Here is a 15,933-nt window from a genome sequence, read left to right on the forward strand (position 1 = left end):
CAGGCTATTGTACTTTTCTGTGTGGTAACCTTGTAGCTTGGAAGAGTAAGAAGCAAAGTGTAGTTGCTCGATCAAGCGCCGAGGCAGAATTTAGAGCTATGGCATTAGGAATTTGTGAGCTATTGTGGATGAAACAAATTCTAGAAGACTTAAAGATACAATGTGAAGGTCCTATGACATTGTTTTGTGACAATAAATCGGCTATTAGTATTGCTCATAATCCTGTTCAGCATGACATGACTAAACACATTGAGATTGACCGACATTTTATCAAAGAGAGGTTGGATAGTGGACTGATAACTACATCTTACGTTCCTTCCGGGCATCAACTGGCAGATGTGTTAACAAAAGGCTTACCAACAGAAAGATTCAGGCAACTTACTTGCAAGCTGGGAATGATAGATATCCATTCACCAGCTTGAGGGGGAGTGTTGTAAATATTAGATTGTAAATAGTAATTATTTCTATTAGTAATGAGGCCCATTAGTCAAAGCCCATTAGGTCTTCTATTCTCTCTTATTTAAAGCATGTAGATGTAACATGTAAGAATCACTTTTTAATATATCAGTAAAATATTTTATAACAATCAGAAATTTGTACACGTGACAAGGTTTGTTGTTTTTACCTCATCCATCCCCATTTCAACAACCTTTTCTTGTAAGGTATCAATTTCTTTCACATTGAACTTGTTCAACAGTGTGATGCTTGATATGGTTGACATTGGCTGAATAACCAAATCATCCATCACCATAAAAGTTACAACATCTTTCACAAACCCATTCTTAATATTTGTGGAAATTTTCTTTTCACCAACCTTACTAATTCCGACAAAAGCTACTTCATGGTTCATTTTGCTCCTGCACTGAGTATACTCGTCGTACTCATCATAAAAACCAGAGGAAGTACACACGTACTTAGAGTCAGAATGAGCAGAACATCTAGTTTTGTTATCATTTGTCACCTCAAACTTACACTTATTTGGACACATATATAGTCTGGTTTTTATATCATCATCTTCATTGACATTGTTCTGGGTAAGAAATCCTGAGATTTCAGTGGAAGAGCTTTGAGCTTTTGGGTTTAAGAGAAAATCCTTAGTTTGAAATGGTTGCATGTAATCCTGGTTCAGATTTTCAACGCTCTGATACAGATTTCCTAAGCTACCTACCATGTTGTTCGCACTTAGCAGCTTAACTACAGTACCAATAGGCAAGCATAGCAAGTTGAAGAGAAAGTCTATGACAGGTTTTGAAGCTTCGACAAAAAGAACTTTCTCATTCTTTGTGTCAATAAGAAGTTTCATAGACACTTTGGTGGAACAAGAGGAAGAAGAAGCCATATCATATTGAAAGGTAGTTTAGTATAATAGACTTAATAAGAAAAGCTATTAATTTATAGATAAATTCCAAAGAGATGAGTGTGGTTGAGTAAAAAATGGAAAATCTATATAATATTGTAAAAATAAAAGCATTTTTGAATTTGTAAACGAAGTAGATTGCTCGATAAAATAAGAATATATTGAATAGTCAACCAAAGAGTTATGGGAAGAAGTTGTTTCAACTGCAACATATATCCTGAATAAATGTCCGACGAAGAAGTTAGATAGATCACGCCAGAAGAATGTTGGTCTGGTGACAAGTCTAGCCTGAGTCATATGAAGGTGTTTGGATAGATAATACATAGATATATGTCAGATCAGTTGAGAATAAAACTTGATGACAAGTCGAGTCAGAGGATCCTAATAGGATATCATTCGAATGGAGGATACAAGTTGTTCGACCCAGTGAACAAGAAAGTGGTAATTAACATGGATGTGATAATAGATGAGCTTAAGGAATGAGATTGGACTGAGAATGTTAAGAAGGATTCAAAGAGAATCTTATGTGATGAACCAGCTAGTGAAGTCGAAAGAAAAGTTCGAAAAGAAGTCAGAGGTGAAGCAGACCCAAGCAGACCTCAAAGAACAAGACACATGCCTGCAAGGTTGCAAGAATGTGTGATTACATCAGATGATGTGGTCAATGAAGAAGGTGAGTGTCATACGGTGAACTGGACCTTATTGGATTTGTAATCGCAATGTCGCGGTTAGCAAGAGTCGCCACCGACTTTTCTTTTATCCCTTAAGGAAAGGTGGAAAAGAACAGGAAAGACCTTAATTTTAAATTCTTAGGTTCGGGAGGTACTTTATACAAAGGGAAGGGGTTAGCACCCTTTGTATCCATGGTTATCCATGGGCTCTTAATTGCTCAATCATTTATGTTTTCTAGTTTGAAAAAGGTGGTTGAGAACTGTGTGGAAAACGTTTTGAGAATGAGAATTTAACTTTGTAATGATTCTTGCATGAATGTATACAAAGTGGTTATCTCGTTTGATTTTTCGAAAGTAGTTTAGAAAAATATAACTCGGCAATGATCCTAGTATGGATGTATGCTAAGTGGTGATTTTCCAAAAGATATTTGAAAGGTGTGGGGTGTGAAAAGCATTTTTTTGTTATGAATGAGCAATTAAGGTTATACCTGTCCGAGGTCTTTCTGGGCATTTCCTATCCTTATGAGGGTAAAACTGTCCTTACTATTGAGAAGTAAGCAGTTTATCCTTGGGATGTAGAAGGGTCATCGCAGGGTCATCGATAGGTCATTGAAGGCAACAGTTGTGAGGATACCTTAGCATTCGAAGGGACTATCATCATTTAACCGTAGGCTACACCGAAGGGTCATCGAGGGACAAAATCGTATTTTCGAAGGCAACATCCGAGGGACTATGATGATTTTACCGAAGGGTCTTGGCTAAGGATATCCCCATATTCGCGGGACATGACCGTATTATGTAATCGTGGGGTAATAAAGAGAGGTCCGAGGTCATTTATTTAAAGTCCATGTTTTAAGTCCATTACATTAAATCGATACATTAAAGTCAACATTACATTAAAAATTAATATAGTAAAATTAATTAGGCAATCAATATGAATCTTCACATTAAAGTGAAATAATGTAGAATCCCTCTCCACGAAGGCTTCCCATGCGTAAAGCGGAGTACCTAGCCGGCTATTTCTTCGGAAGTATGCTAGCCTTTACACCATGAACACACGGATTAAAGCATAAAATACAATTGGAAATTGCATCATAAGATAAATATAGCAGCCAAGAATTTAGGCCAAATAATGCAGAATCATCATTAGGTAAACATGAAATAGGCAGCAAAAAGCAAAGCAGCCCCTGGCCCGGTCGCCTCTGCTTCGCCTAGCGAAGGCTCAGCGAAGGCTCGCTGCGGGCTCGCCTAGCGATGAGCTAGCGAGCGGCCACGGGTTTGAAATTTGAGAACATTATGACCTCAACCTGCAGCATGGCTTATGGCATCCAACATACAATTATATGGTTCAGTTTCACAATAGGCAAACACATTTAAATTCTCATGCAAGACTTCAAAATGTTTATGAATTCAATTATAATCCACAAATTAAGAACATGAAGTGGTACCATATGCCAAATGAGAGTACAAAACGATCACATGCAAATTAAGATACTAAAGTGGTACCACATGCAAAATAAGGACACCAAATGATAATCATATGCCAATTAAGAAGCTAAAGCGATAATAGTGAGGCTAACCTGTTTGCAAATCGAGTTGTAACCTTGAATTGGCGAGCCGGATTGAGTTGGACGACGGTAGCTTCGGAGCGAGTAAGCGGCCTTCAGGGTTTCCGCCTTCTGAATTCTTTGGATCAGCAGGGTTTCTGTGTTTCTCCCTCTGGATGCGTGTTTCCGTCCGTCTTCGTCCGTCTGTGTGTGTTTTTTCCGTAGCAGAGGAGCAGGTATTTATAGTAGAGGTAGTGGTGACCTAATGGGCTTAAAATGAGGTCCAAAAATCTCAAACTTCGCAAGCTTCGCTAGGCGAAGGAATTGCTCGCCTAGCGAGCAAACTAGGTCTGGGCCTTTTCCTGGATCTGACGCTTCGCTGGGCGAGTGTCATGACGAAGCACTCGCTAGGCGAAGGGATTGCTCGCCTAGCGAGCAAGCTATTTTGGGCCCCTTTTGGATTGGGCCTGTTGTGAGCTGGGCTTTTGTTCACTTGATGTCGGTGCCTTGCAGAATAAGCCGGAGGGTCTTGAGAAATGTTTTGTAATACCAACGGGCAAATTTTGGGGTATGACAGCTGCCCCTGTTCAATATTCTTGAACCGAGAGAGTAGAATGGTAGGTGCCGTTCGTGGTCTGGAGGTGAAAGATTATTGAACACTTAGAATGCCCCAAGAATTTGCACTTGTTCATTTGTCTTGACGGAGATGGGCTTAAAGATGCCATCCAAGAAACTTGCTGAGGAGATTTCCAGATTGTGTCGTACGTTAGACGATACCTAGAGACATGGGTGTCACACCGGGTCATACATCAGACCGTATAGTGAACCATCCATTATGCTGTTGACTTCGTTGAGGAGTCAGAGTATGCTATACTGCTGGGGATGAGGGATCAGAATGGATCATACGTTAGACCGTGTCTGAATACCAGAGTGAGTTGTTCATTAGGCAGATGACTTTGCTGGGGATGAAAGATCAGAATGGATCGTACGCTAGATCGTATCTGAGTTGCAGAATGAGCCGTACGTTAGGCTGAAGCTGCTAAAAAGGGAGTAGTCGTATACTAGACTACCATTCAGGAATGTACCTGTCCGAAGGTAGCACCTGAGAAAGGGAGTAGCCGTATACTCGACTACCATTCAGGAATGTACCTGTCCGAAGGTAGCACCTGAGAAAGGGAGTAGCCATATACTAGACTACCATTCAGGAATGTACCTGTCCGAAGGTAGCACCTGAGAAAGGGAGTAGCCGTATACTAGACTACCATTCAGGAATGTACCTGTCCGAAGGTAGCACCTGAGAAAGGGAGTAGCCGTATACTCGACTACCATTCAGGAATGTACCTGTCCGAAGGTAGCACCTGAGAAAGGGAGTAGCCGTATACTAGACTACCATTCAGGAATGTACCTGTCCGAAGGTAGCACCTGAGAAAGGGAGTAGCCGTATACTAGACTACCATTCAGGAATGTACCTGTCCGAAGGTAGCACCTGAGCAAGGGAGTAGCCATATACTAGACTACCATTCAGGAATGCACCTGTCCGAAGGTAGCACCTGAGAAAGGGAGTAGCCGTATACTCGACTACCATTCAGAAATGTACCTGTCCGAAGGTAGCATCTGAGGAGATAAAGGTCTAACTTGGTCATACATTAGACTGTATTTGAGCAGCATCTGGTCTAACTTGGTCATACATTAGACTATATTTGAGTGGTTGAAGGTCAGAATGGATCGTCCGTTAGATCGTATCTGAGTTGCAAGAGTCATATGTTGAGCTGAATCAGAATGAACCGTATGTTAGGCTGTATCTGTATACGTTGTACTTGCAACAAATGTCTGGGATGGGCTTAAAGATGCCATCGCTAGGAGGATATCGAAGTGTTGTCAGAATGAATGTTCCCATAAATTGCATCTGGAATATGTATCTGAATCTTGTCTGTGATTGATAAAGGCGTCTGCCTGAATGATCCTTTTACTTTGACTATATCAGGAGGATAATTAACCTGCAAAGAAAGGTTAGCTTTATGCCATGTCATGATGCATGAGATGTTTTATGCTTTCGAAAATAAATGCGAATGTTGTATGCAGGCGTATGCTGCGAAATGATGTAATGAGTGAGTTATGCGTATGAGAAGTTCTGCTTGGAGACTCTACTGGGGAAAATAAATCCCCATCTACTTGATTGGAGATACTTGTAATGATGACCCTTTCGCGGCAGGGGGTTGTTGATTTGGTCTGATGGCGGAAATATTCAACAGAGCCTGGCTAGGGATGGAAGAGAGGATCAATCTGTCTGATGGTGCCGACCTCTGTTGGGGGATAGCTGGCTGTGCCGGGGAATACTGCCCACTTCTTCTGGGGAAGAACAGGCTTGCTGGGGGAAGAGAATTGGTAGTGGATTCATCGGGAGCATGATTAGACCTTATCCTCGATCCCAAAGTCTTGTAGTAATTGCTATTGTTATTCTATGTACGTATTTTTGATAAACATTGATCATATTCAAATGCACATATTAATTCAAATTAAATCAATGGACATTTACGCAACCAAAACAGAAAAGTAAAAAACAAAAGCATCTTTTTTTGAAAGAGGGTTGTATTGATTTTTGAAAGAAGGCCTATAAACAGGCAATTTGTGTACAAGGAGACAGAAATCCTAGTAAGAGGAAATTGTCGAAAACAAAGAGAAGGCTATGCAGAAAAAGGTCCTATTGATTTTAAGTCTACTACTGCCATTATGTCCTCAAGCATCTCATCCTCTGCTGTCGGATAGAAGTGATTGGCTTGGTCAGTCCCTGGAACTTGGATGAAAGTTGACTGAGAACGGGACATAGTCATGCGCTTTAATCCCTAATTTTTGCCTGGACCGCCTCTTCAGGTTTTCAGTCCACCAGGATACCCTTTTTTTGCCCAAGCCGCCTTTTCAGGTTTTCGACTTGCCGGGTGTACATTTTTATATGTTTATCCCTAATTTTTGCCCGAACCCTTTTGGTTCGCCGGGATGCCCTTACTTTTGCCTAGGTACGTCGACCTAGCGGGTCTCTTTTATGCGTAGTATTTTTTAACTATGTCCGTGTTCACGGGATGCGGGAAGTCTTCGCCATCCATTGTAGCAAGCATCATGGCCCCACCAGAGAATACCTTCTTAACTATAAATGGCCCTTCGTATGTGGGAGTCCATTTGCCTCTGGGATCACCTTGGGGTAGAATAATACGCTTGATCACCAAGTCACCAATTTGATACACCTGTCTCTTAACTCTTTTGTCAAATGCTTGGGTCATGCGCTTCTGATATATCTGCCCATGACAAACAGCCGCAAGTCTCTTTTCATCAATCAAATTTATCTGATCGAGTCGTGTCTGAATCCATTCATCTTCATCTAAGCCCGCCTCTTTCATGATTCTTAGAGATGGAATCTGGACTTCCACTGGTAAAACAGCTTCCGTTCCATAGACTAAAGAGAAAGGAGTTGCCCCTGTCGAAGTGCGTACTGAAGTGCGATAACCGTGAAGGGCAAACGGTAACATCTCATGCCAGTCTTTGTACGTTATGTCATTTTTGGTATGATCTTCTTGATATTCTTATTAGCAGTCTCCACAGCGCCGTTCGTCTTTGGCCGGTACGGAGAAGAGTCATGGTGCTTTATTTTGAACTGCGTGTAGAGTTCAGTTTAGTACCATTACCAGTGATAACTCTTTCAGGAGACAGCAGGTTTCTCAAGTAGATATTTGACAGAATCCATCTTAGAAATCAATAAAATGGTATGATTCAACATAGACTGTCTTAGTCGGCGAGCAGCTTAGGCCAAAGCGTAGCAAGCTTTCTCGAGCTGTGAGTATCTTGTTTCACAGTCGGTACCTTTTGCTAAGGCAGTATATGGCATGCTCTTTTCGACCAGACTCGCCATGTTGCCCCAGCACACCCTATTGAATTTTCTAACACGGTCAAATGCATGATTAGAGGTCTTCCTTCAACTGGTGGTATCAGAATTGGAGGTTCTTGGAGACACTTCTTGATTTTATCAAAAATTTCCTGACATTCATCATCTCTTGACTGTCCTCAGTAATTTGAAGATAGGTTTGCAAGTAGCAGTCAAGTAGGATATAAACCGGGCAATGTAATTCAAGTGCCCCAAGAGACTTCTGACTTCTTTCTTGTCTACTTTTAGTACTCAGATCGACAGTTTCAATTGAATCTTTATGCGGCTGTATAATCCTTTCTTCTTTCAGTAACAGTCTGGCAAGTTCTTCAGGTACTTCACAATCTTCCTCACTTCCATCCTCGGCTTGGTAGATCGGATTTTCAAAGTCATAATGAACAGTAGCAGAACTATTATCAACAGGATCCAGAGTGGATGTGGATACGCAATTTGTTACGTGAGTGTGTGCAAGAAAGCATAGCTTATTTGAAAAATGACAGGAAAGATAAAGAGCGCAATATTTGAATGCAGAAAAGTCCATTGATTTATTGAATATGAATATGCTTATGAAAATGACAAAACCCTTGAAAAATTAGCTATTGTGCCCCGGGCATAGACACAATGCTTTAAAACACTAAAATAGCAACAACAATTACTCCTGACTAAAGGAAATCGGGATAGTGTCTTCAGCCTTCCAATTGTCGAGTCTGTCACCAATTGTTGGGAAAATCCAGCTATCCAAGTCATAATCGTTATCAGTATCTTCCACAGCATTGACAGTCTCGTCATGATTAGGCAGAGGGGCAGTGATGCCATTAGGAGTCTCCGAAGGATCAAAGATAGTCGCCTGTATCTTCCCACTTCGAATGCCACTTTCAACATGTTCACCTGTTAATATAAGTTCAGTGAAACCCAATGAGGAACTCCTCAATAGATGGCTGTAGAATGGGCCAGTCAGTGTGCTCATGAACATGTCCACTAATTCTCGATCAGTCATAGGGGGTTTGACTCTGCCAGCCAAATCTCTCCACTTTTGAGCATATTCTTTGAAATTTTCTTTAGGTCCCATAGTCATATTCTGCAACTGTAGCCGAGTAGGCGCTAGTTCAGAATTATACTGGTACTGTTTATAGAAAGCAGTTGCTAAATCAATCCATGTGTGGATGTCAGAGCTCTCGAGCTGCTAATACCATTCCAATTGTGTGCCAGACAGACTCTCTTGGAAGAAATGGATCCAGAGCTTCTTATTAGTGGTATGCGGCTGAATCTTTCTCACGTAAGCTCTCAGATGCATTTGAGGACAAGATGCCCCATCATACTGAGTGAAAGCGGGGACCTTGAATTTGCGAGGAATGATCACATCGGAGACTAGACCCAACCTTTCAAAATCCAGACCGGGCACCTTCTGACCTTCCATAGCTAGCATGCGTTCTTCCAGCAACTTGTACTTGCCATCTTTTGGAGAGTACTGTTCATTCTCGTAATCTTCATCGTCATCCTCAGGGTTGAAAGGATCAGCATCTTCATCTTCTGAATCTGTCTCTGTTTCCTCTTCTTGATCCTTCGGAATTCTGATTTTGATTCCCGCAGCCTGTCCTTTAAGCCTTCTTCCCGGGTTAATGTAACTCACAGCTTTCTTGTCTTTCTTTTTCTCGAGCAAGAGAGCTTTCAGTTCCTCCTGCCCCCTGGATAAGTTCAAGATCATCTCCTGGAGTTGAGCATTCTGAGCATGGAGATCCTTGACAGTTTGTTCGAGGTCCATTTTTCTGTTTGGAGGAAAATCGTGAGAACACTGATCCCTTTAGAGTACCTGTTATGCTGTGTTATGCTATGCAATGCATGAAATGTTTTCAAGGCCTTTTGGAATTTAACTTTGCATAAACTACCGAAAAGGGAAACTTTTGTTTTTGTTTTTTTTTTTTGTTTTTTTTTTTGTTTTGTTCATACAAAACAGAGCAAAGTTAAATCCCTAAGTCCTTGAAATGGTTAGTACAATGTTATGATGTCATGATGTTATGATGTTATGAGGTTAAATAAACAAGCACAAGCAAGTCAAACAACCATCATTCCTAGGTTTTAAGGCTTGCATGAGTTCCATAGGTAAGTACCCTCCCCACTGAAGTTTGGTTGGTTCAACCTGTCCTAGAATAGTAACCGGGTTCTAGAAGGATCTCAGATCATCGACCTTTCTTTAGGTCCACTTCAGTGCAACACCAAGTGGTTGACCGAAGCTTTCCTAAAGTCCAATCTCAAAGAGTGTAGCATCGAGTATCAACCAACCTCAGTCGGAACCGAAGTCAGTTATCTCACTACTTTCTAATGGCTAGGATGAGTCAATTAGGGTTCTAAAGGTCTGGTTAATGCTTTGATGACACCACGCGGAAGCCAAATTTTTCCTCAAGTAACATGAGGAACATCAGGACAACCAAAGTGTCGCATTAACCGTAGCTATCATCTTAACCATTCCAGTATACGCCGGATAGTCGCGATGATCTATTGCTACTTACCTAAGGTACACTAGATCCGGGTGTAGGATCTTTCATTCAAAGCCCCCCTTAAAAGAAGGAAACATAAATGATATATTTTTTTTTTTTAAGATGGACCTCTCTTTGTCGTCCCCAGCAGAGTCGCCAGTTCTGTCATACGGTGAACTGGACCTTATTGGATTTGTAATCGCAATGTCGCGGTTAGCAAGAGTCGCCACCGACTTTTCTTTTATCCCTTAAGGAAAGGTGGAAAAGAACAGGAAAGACCTTAATTTTAAATTCTTAGGTTCGGGAGGTACTTTATACAAAGGGAAGGGGTTAGCACCCTTTGTATCCATGGTTATCCATGGGCTCTTAATTGCTCAATCATTTATGTTTTCTAGTTTGAAAAAGGTGGTTGAGAACTGTGTGGAAAACGTTTTGAGAATGAGAATTTAACTTTGTAATGATTCTTGCATGAATGTATACAAAGTGGTTATCTCGTTTGATTTTTCGAAAGTAGTTTAGAAAAATATAACTCGGCAATGATCCTAGTATGGATGTATGCTAAGTGGTGATTTTCCAAAAGATATTTGAAAGGTGTGGGGTGTGAAAAGCATTTTTTTGTTATGAATGAGCAATTAAGGTTATACCTGTCCGAGGTCTTTCTGGGCATTTCCTATCCTTATGAGGGTAAAACTGTCCTTACTATTGAGAAGTAAGCAGTTTATCCTTGGGATGTAGAAGGGTCATCGCAGGGTCATCGATAGGTCATTGAAGGCAACAGTTGTGAGGATACCTTAGCATTCGAAGGGACTATCATCATTTAACCGTAGGCTACACCGAAGGGTCATCGAGGGACAAAATCGTATTTTCGAAGGCAACATCCGAGGGACTATGATGATTTTACCGAAGGGTCTTGGCTAAGGATATCCCCATATTCGCGGGACATGACCGTATTATGTAATCGTGGGGTAATAAAGAGAGGTCCGAGGTCATTTATTTAAAGTCCATGTTTTAAGTCCATTACATTAAATCGATACATTAAAGTCAACATTACATTAAAAATTAATATAGTAAAATTAATTAGGCAATCAATATGAATCTTCACATTAAAGTGAAATAATGTAGAATCCCTCTCCACGAAGGCTTCCCATGCGTAAAGCGGAGTACCTAGCCGGCTATTTCTTCGGAAGTATGCTAGCCTTTACACCATGAACACACGGATTAAAGCATAAAATACAATTGGAAATTGCATCATAAGATAAATATAGCAGCCAAGAATTTAGGCCAAATAATGCAGAATCATCATTAGGTAAACATGAAATAGGCAGCAAAAAGCAAAGCAGCCCCTGGCCCGGTCGCCTCTGCTTCGCCTAGCGAAGGCTCAGCGAAGGCTCGCTGCGGGCTCGCCTAGCGATGAGCTAGCGAGCGGCCACGGGTTTGAAATTTGAGAACATTATGACCTCAACCTGCAGCATGGCTTATGGCATCCAACATACAATTATATGGTTCAGTTTCACAATAGGCAAACACATTTAAATTCTCATGCAAGACTTCAAAATGTTTATGAATTCAATTATAATCCACAAATTAAGAACATGAAGTGGTACCATATGCCAAATGAGAGTACAAAATGATCACATGCAAATTAAGATACTAAAGTGGTACCACATGCAAAATAAGGACACCAAATGATAATCATATGCCAATTAAGAAGCTAAAGCGATAATAGTGAGGCTAACCTGTTTGCAAATCGAGTTGTAACCTTGAATTGGCGAGCCGGATTGAGTTGGACGACGGTAGCTTCGGAGCGAGTAAGAGGCCTTCAGGGTTTCCGCCTTCTGAATTCTTTGGATCAGCAGGGTTTCTGTGTTTCTCCCTCTGGATGCGTGTTTCCGTCCGTCTTCGTCCGTCTGTGTGTGTTTTTTCCGTAGCAGAGGAGCAGGTATTTATAGTAGAGGTAGTGGTGACCTAATGGGCTTAAAATGAGGTCCAAAAATCTCAAACTTCGCAAGCTTCGCTAGGCGAAGGAATTGCTCGCCTAGCGAGCAAACTAGGTCTGGGTCTTTTCCTGGATCTGACGCTTCGCTGGGCGAGTGTCATGACGAAGCACTCGCTAGGCGAAGGGATTGCTCGCCTAGCGAGCAAGCTATTTTGGGCCCCTTTTGGATTGGGCCTGTTGTGAGCTGGGCTTTTGTTCACTTGATGTCGGTGCCTTGCAGAATAAGCCGGAGGGTCTTGAGAAATGTTTTGTAATACCAACGGGCAAATTTTGGGGTATGACAGTGAGCTGATACATTATGCTTTCTACGCAGATGTTGAACTAGTCAATGCAGCTGAGGCATTGAAAGATTCGAAGTGGGTGAAAGCAATGAACGAAGAACTAAAGCCAATCAAAGTCAACAACACCTGGTCACATGTTGAATTATCCCAAGACAAGAAGGCAATCAATGTTAAGTGGGTATACAAGGTGAAGTTGAATCCCAAAGGAGAAGTGGCTCGAGACAGGGCGGGACTTGTGGTGAAAGGATTTCTTCAGAAAGAAGGAATCGACTTCGACGAAGTATTTGCACCTGTTGCCAGGATCAAAACAATCAGGTTGGTTGTTGGTCTAGCAAACATGAATAACTAGGAGATGTGTCAGATAAATGTGAAATATGCATTCCTGAATGGTCCCTTGAAAGAAGAAGTTTATGTTGCACAACCAACTAGGTTTCTTAAACAAGGCGAAGAAAGAAAGGTGTACAGGATGCATAAAGCCTTATACTAACTTAAACAAGCTCCAAGAGCTTGGAACTAGAAGATATATGACTTTATAAGGGAGAAGGAATTTATGAAGTGCACAACTGAACTTGGAGTATATGTAAGAAGAAGCAAGAGTGAATTGCTTATACTATGTCTCTATGTCGATGACTTATTGATAATAGGTAGCTGTAAGAAGGAGATCGAAGACTTCAAAGATGATCTTGACAAGGAATTCGAAATGTCAGATCCAAGTTACATTTCATATTTCCTTGGAATCGAATTCTACAAGAGTGGTAGAGGTTTGATGATGCATCAAAGAAGGTATGCAGGAGAAATACTCAAGAGATTTGAGATGAAAGATTGCAACTCAACTTCGACTCCAACTGAACCCAAATTACAACTGTCAAAAGATTCAGATGAAGATGATGTCGACGTAGCCTAATATAGAAGCCTTATTGGGTCACTTCGATACCTTTGTCACATAAGGCCTTACTTAGCATACAGTGTAGGTATGATAAGTAGATTCATGCAGAAGGCAAAGGTATCACATATAGCAATGGCGAAGAGGATACTAAGGCATCTAAAAGAAACTCTCCACAATTATATTTTATTTTCTACAGCCGATGAGGGAGAAGAATGCAAACTAATGGGATACAACGACTATAGTTAGTGTAGTGATGTTAATGATCGAAAATCTACAGCTCACTATGTGTTTATGATAGGTGGTGCACTAGTTGCTTGGAGTTCAAGAAAGGATCCAATAGTGGTATTATCGTCGTGCGTAGCAGAATACATAATTGTTTTCCTTTATGCATGTCAAGCAACGTGGATGGTGAATCTGGTCGAAGAGATAACAACGAAGAGTCATGGAACAATTACCATGAAGATCGACAACATGTCAGCTATCAATCTAGCGAAGAATATGATAACACATGGTCGAAGCAAACACATTGGAATGAGGTTCCATTATCTTCGAAAGCAGGTAGCAGATGGGAAGATGAATTTGGAACACTACAGAACTGAGAATCGGATTGCAGCAATCATGACGAAGGAAGTGCAGATCAAAGTTTTCAAAAGACTAAGAGCTATGATGAATGTAGATAGCTTAGACACAATGAATTAGATGGTGTGTTAAATTTGTAAGTCCTTGTGTCGAAGCAAGTTGCTCGACAGAACAAGGATGTGTCGAATAGCCTAGTGTGTCGAGTTGTATTAGTGTGTCGAGTTGTATTAGTGTGTCGAAGTGTCGAAGCATGTTGTTTCACACAAGATTTCGGCTCAGGCCTAATTTTAGTAGTGTTAACTATTTTAGACTTTTATAATTTTGGGATTTGCCTTACGGAGTAAGTTAACCTAAATCAATAAATAGAGTGAGTAACCCCTATTATTAAAATAACTCATAATATTGTATTAACAGAATTTTGTTGTTGCAAAATGAATAAAGAAATTTTTCACATATTGTGGGCAGAGAGAAAATTCTGCAGAAAATATTCTTCTTCTTCTCCAACGTTCTTTTTATTTTATTTTTCAATCGTTCTTTTCTTTTCAATATCATTGCGTGATTGATAACAATCTTATTCATCAAGATTGATAGAAATTCTCCACAAATTATGATGGATTTTCAATCAACATTCGATAAATTGATTTGATTCACTTAAAAAAATAGAGATTATGATTGCTAATATGTAGTAAAACGCCTTCACTATACTTATTTAAAAAGTGAAAACCTATGACACATATTTTTATTACTTTTTAAATATCGGACATATTATTGTTAAAGAAGTTTCGTATGAATAAATTTAGATTATATAATAAATTTATAATTTAAATTGCAAAATACACTAATTAAAATTGTTTCTAATTTGTTGTTGATTTAAATAATTTTCTATGTTATTTAGTGATATGAGATATAACTAAATATTTGTTTGAATGTTATGATTTTTCTTGTCTTTTTAATTTTTCAAGCTAACACTACTTCTATCTAAATGCAACTTCTATTGAATTATGGTGTGATTTCGATTGCGTAAAATGTTTTTTTTAAAGAAAGAAATTTTTTTTAAAAAAATAGAGATTGTTATTATTAGAAGTTATTATTAAAATATGAAAATTGTATTTTAAAATATTTATTTATATATAATTAAATGACTTAATTATTAAAGAATAAACTCTAACCGTAACTTCCTTGAATTATATAACAATATCTGCCAGTTTGAAAAGTCTTTAGGAAATTCGTTACTTTGTTACAAAATTTTATTTAAAAATTTGCTATAAGATTAAATAAATAAATCCAACAAGAGAATATGTAAATAATCTATATTTATATATCCATAATAACAAGATACACTAGCTTTCACCTAACTGTCTATCTTTTAGATTCTTACAACTATTAATTTTTATGATTTTTTTTTTTTAATTTTACTCTATTTGTCAATAAAACCTAATTATTTTATTTTGATCCGTTACCATATATAAGCATAGTCACTCTCATTTTTCACTTTCTAGAAATTAAGATCAATTAATTCCTATGGTTCCATCTGATAAGCATTTGACATGACTACAGTGCACGTGACTACAACATTTATTGCAAAATGTCTACATAAATTGTCTCATCTCAACCACTGACATACGATAGCATGTGATTGATAAGTTTACACACTTAACACCATCACACATCTACACCATTATACTAATAGCAAGGAAAATTATACAGTATTTTTTAAATTCATATTGCTGCCAACTACTTCCATCTATCAAAACTTTTGAAAAGGCTTATAATTACACTGACACATGACTACCATCACACCTTTTTGGGCTATTATCCCTTTTCAATTAGATGTCCAAAAACTAACGAGGAAGATTCAAATGGTGATTCAATTTTCGGGTTAGACGATTCTATAAATTTATGTGAAAGTGATGATGCTTATTCTAACATGGACTCTAATGACTTTGAAACTAATACATCTTCAGGTTTGTTGGCCCTCTCAAGGTTAGTTTTATAAATGTCATCTTAAATACATTTGTCCGTACTTGCTAAATAAACCTCATGCATTATATATCACCTTAATACACCTTCACACAACAAATGAATATCACTTTTTATATTTTATATTTTATATATATATATATATATATATATATATATATATATATATATATATATATATATATATATATATATATATATATATATATATATATATATATATATATATATATATATAGTTTACGGAGA

General features: G+C 39.0%; 1 protein-coding gene across 1 annotated transcript; it reads right to left on the reverse strand.

Annotated features, from left to right (window-relative positions):
• Window positions 1-586: 586 nt before the first annotated feature.
• LOC127096482 (uncharacterized) lies at window positions 587-1,339 on the reverse strand. Its single transcript, XM_051035046.1, has one exon. The coding sequence runs from the start codon at window positions 1,337-1,339 to the stop codon at window positions 587-589; it is 753 nt and encodes a 250-aa protein (XP_050891003.1).
• Window positions 1,340-15,933: the final 14,594 nt, after the last annotated feature.

The sequence above is a fragment of the Lathyrus oleraceus genome, chromosome 6, assembly GCF_024323335.1.
Source record: "Lathyrus oleraceus cultivar Zhongwan6 chromosome 6, CAAS_Psat_ZW6_1.0, whole genome shotgun sequence".
In the NCBI taxonomy this organism is placed as follows: domain Eukaryota; kingdom Viridiplantae; phylum Streptophyta; class Magnoliopsida; order Fabales; family Fabaceae; genus Lathyrus; species Lathyrus oleraceus.

Bases quoted from the DNA above. Each gene is read 5' to 3' on its own strand.
- LOC127096482 (XM_051035046.1), bottom strand. From the start codon at position 1,339: ATGGCTTCTTCTTCCTCTTGTTCCACCAAAGTGTCTATGAAACTTCTT.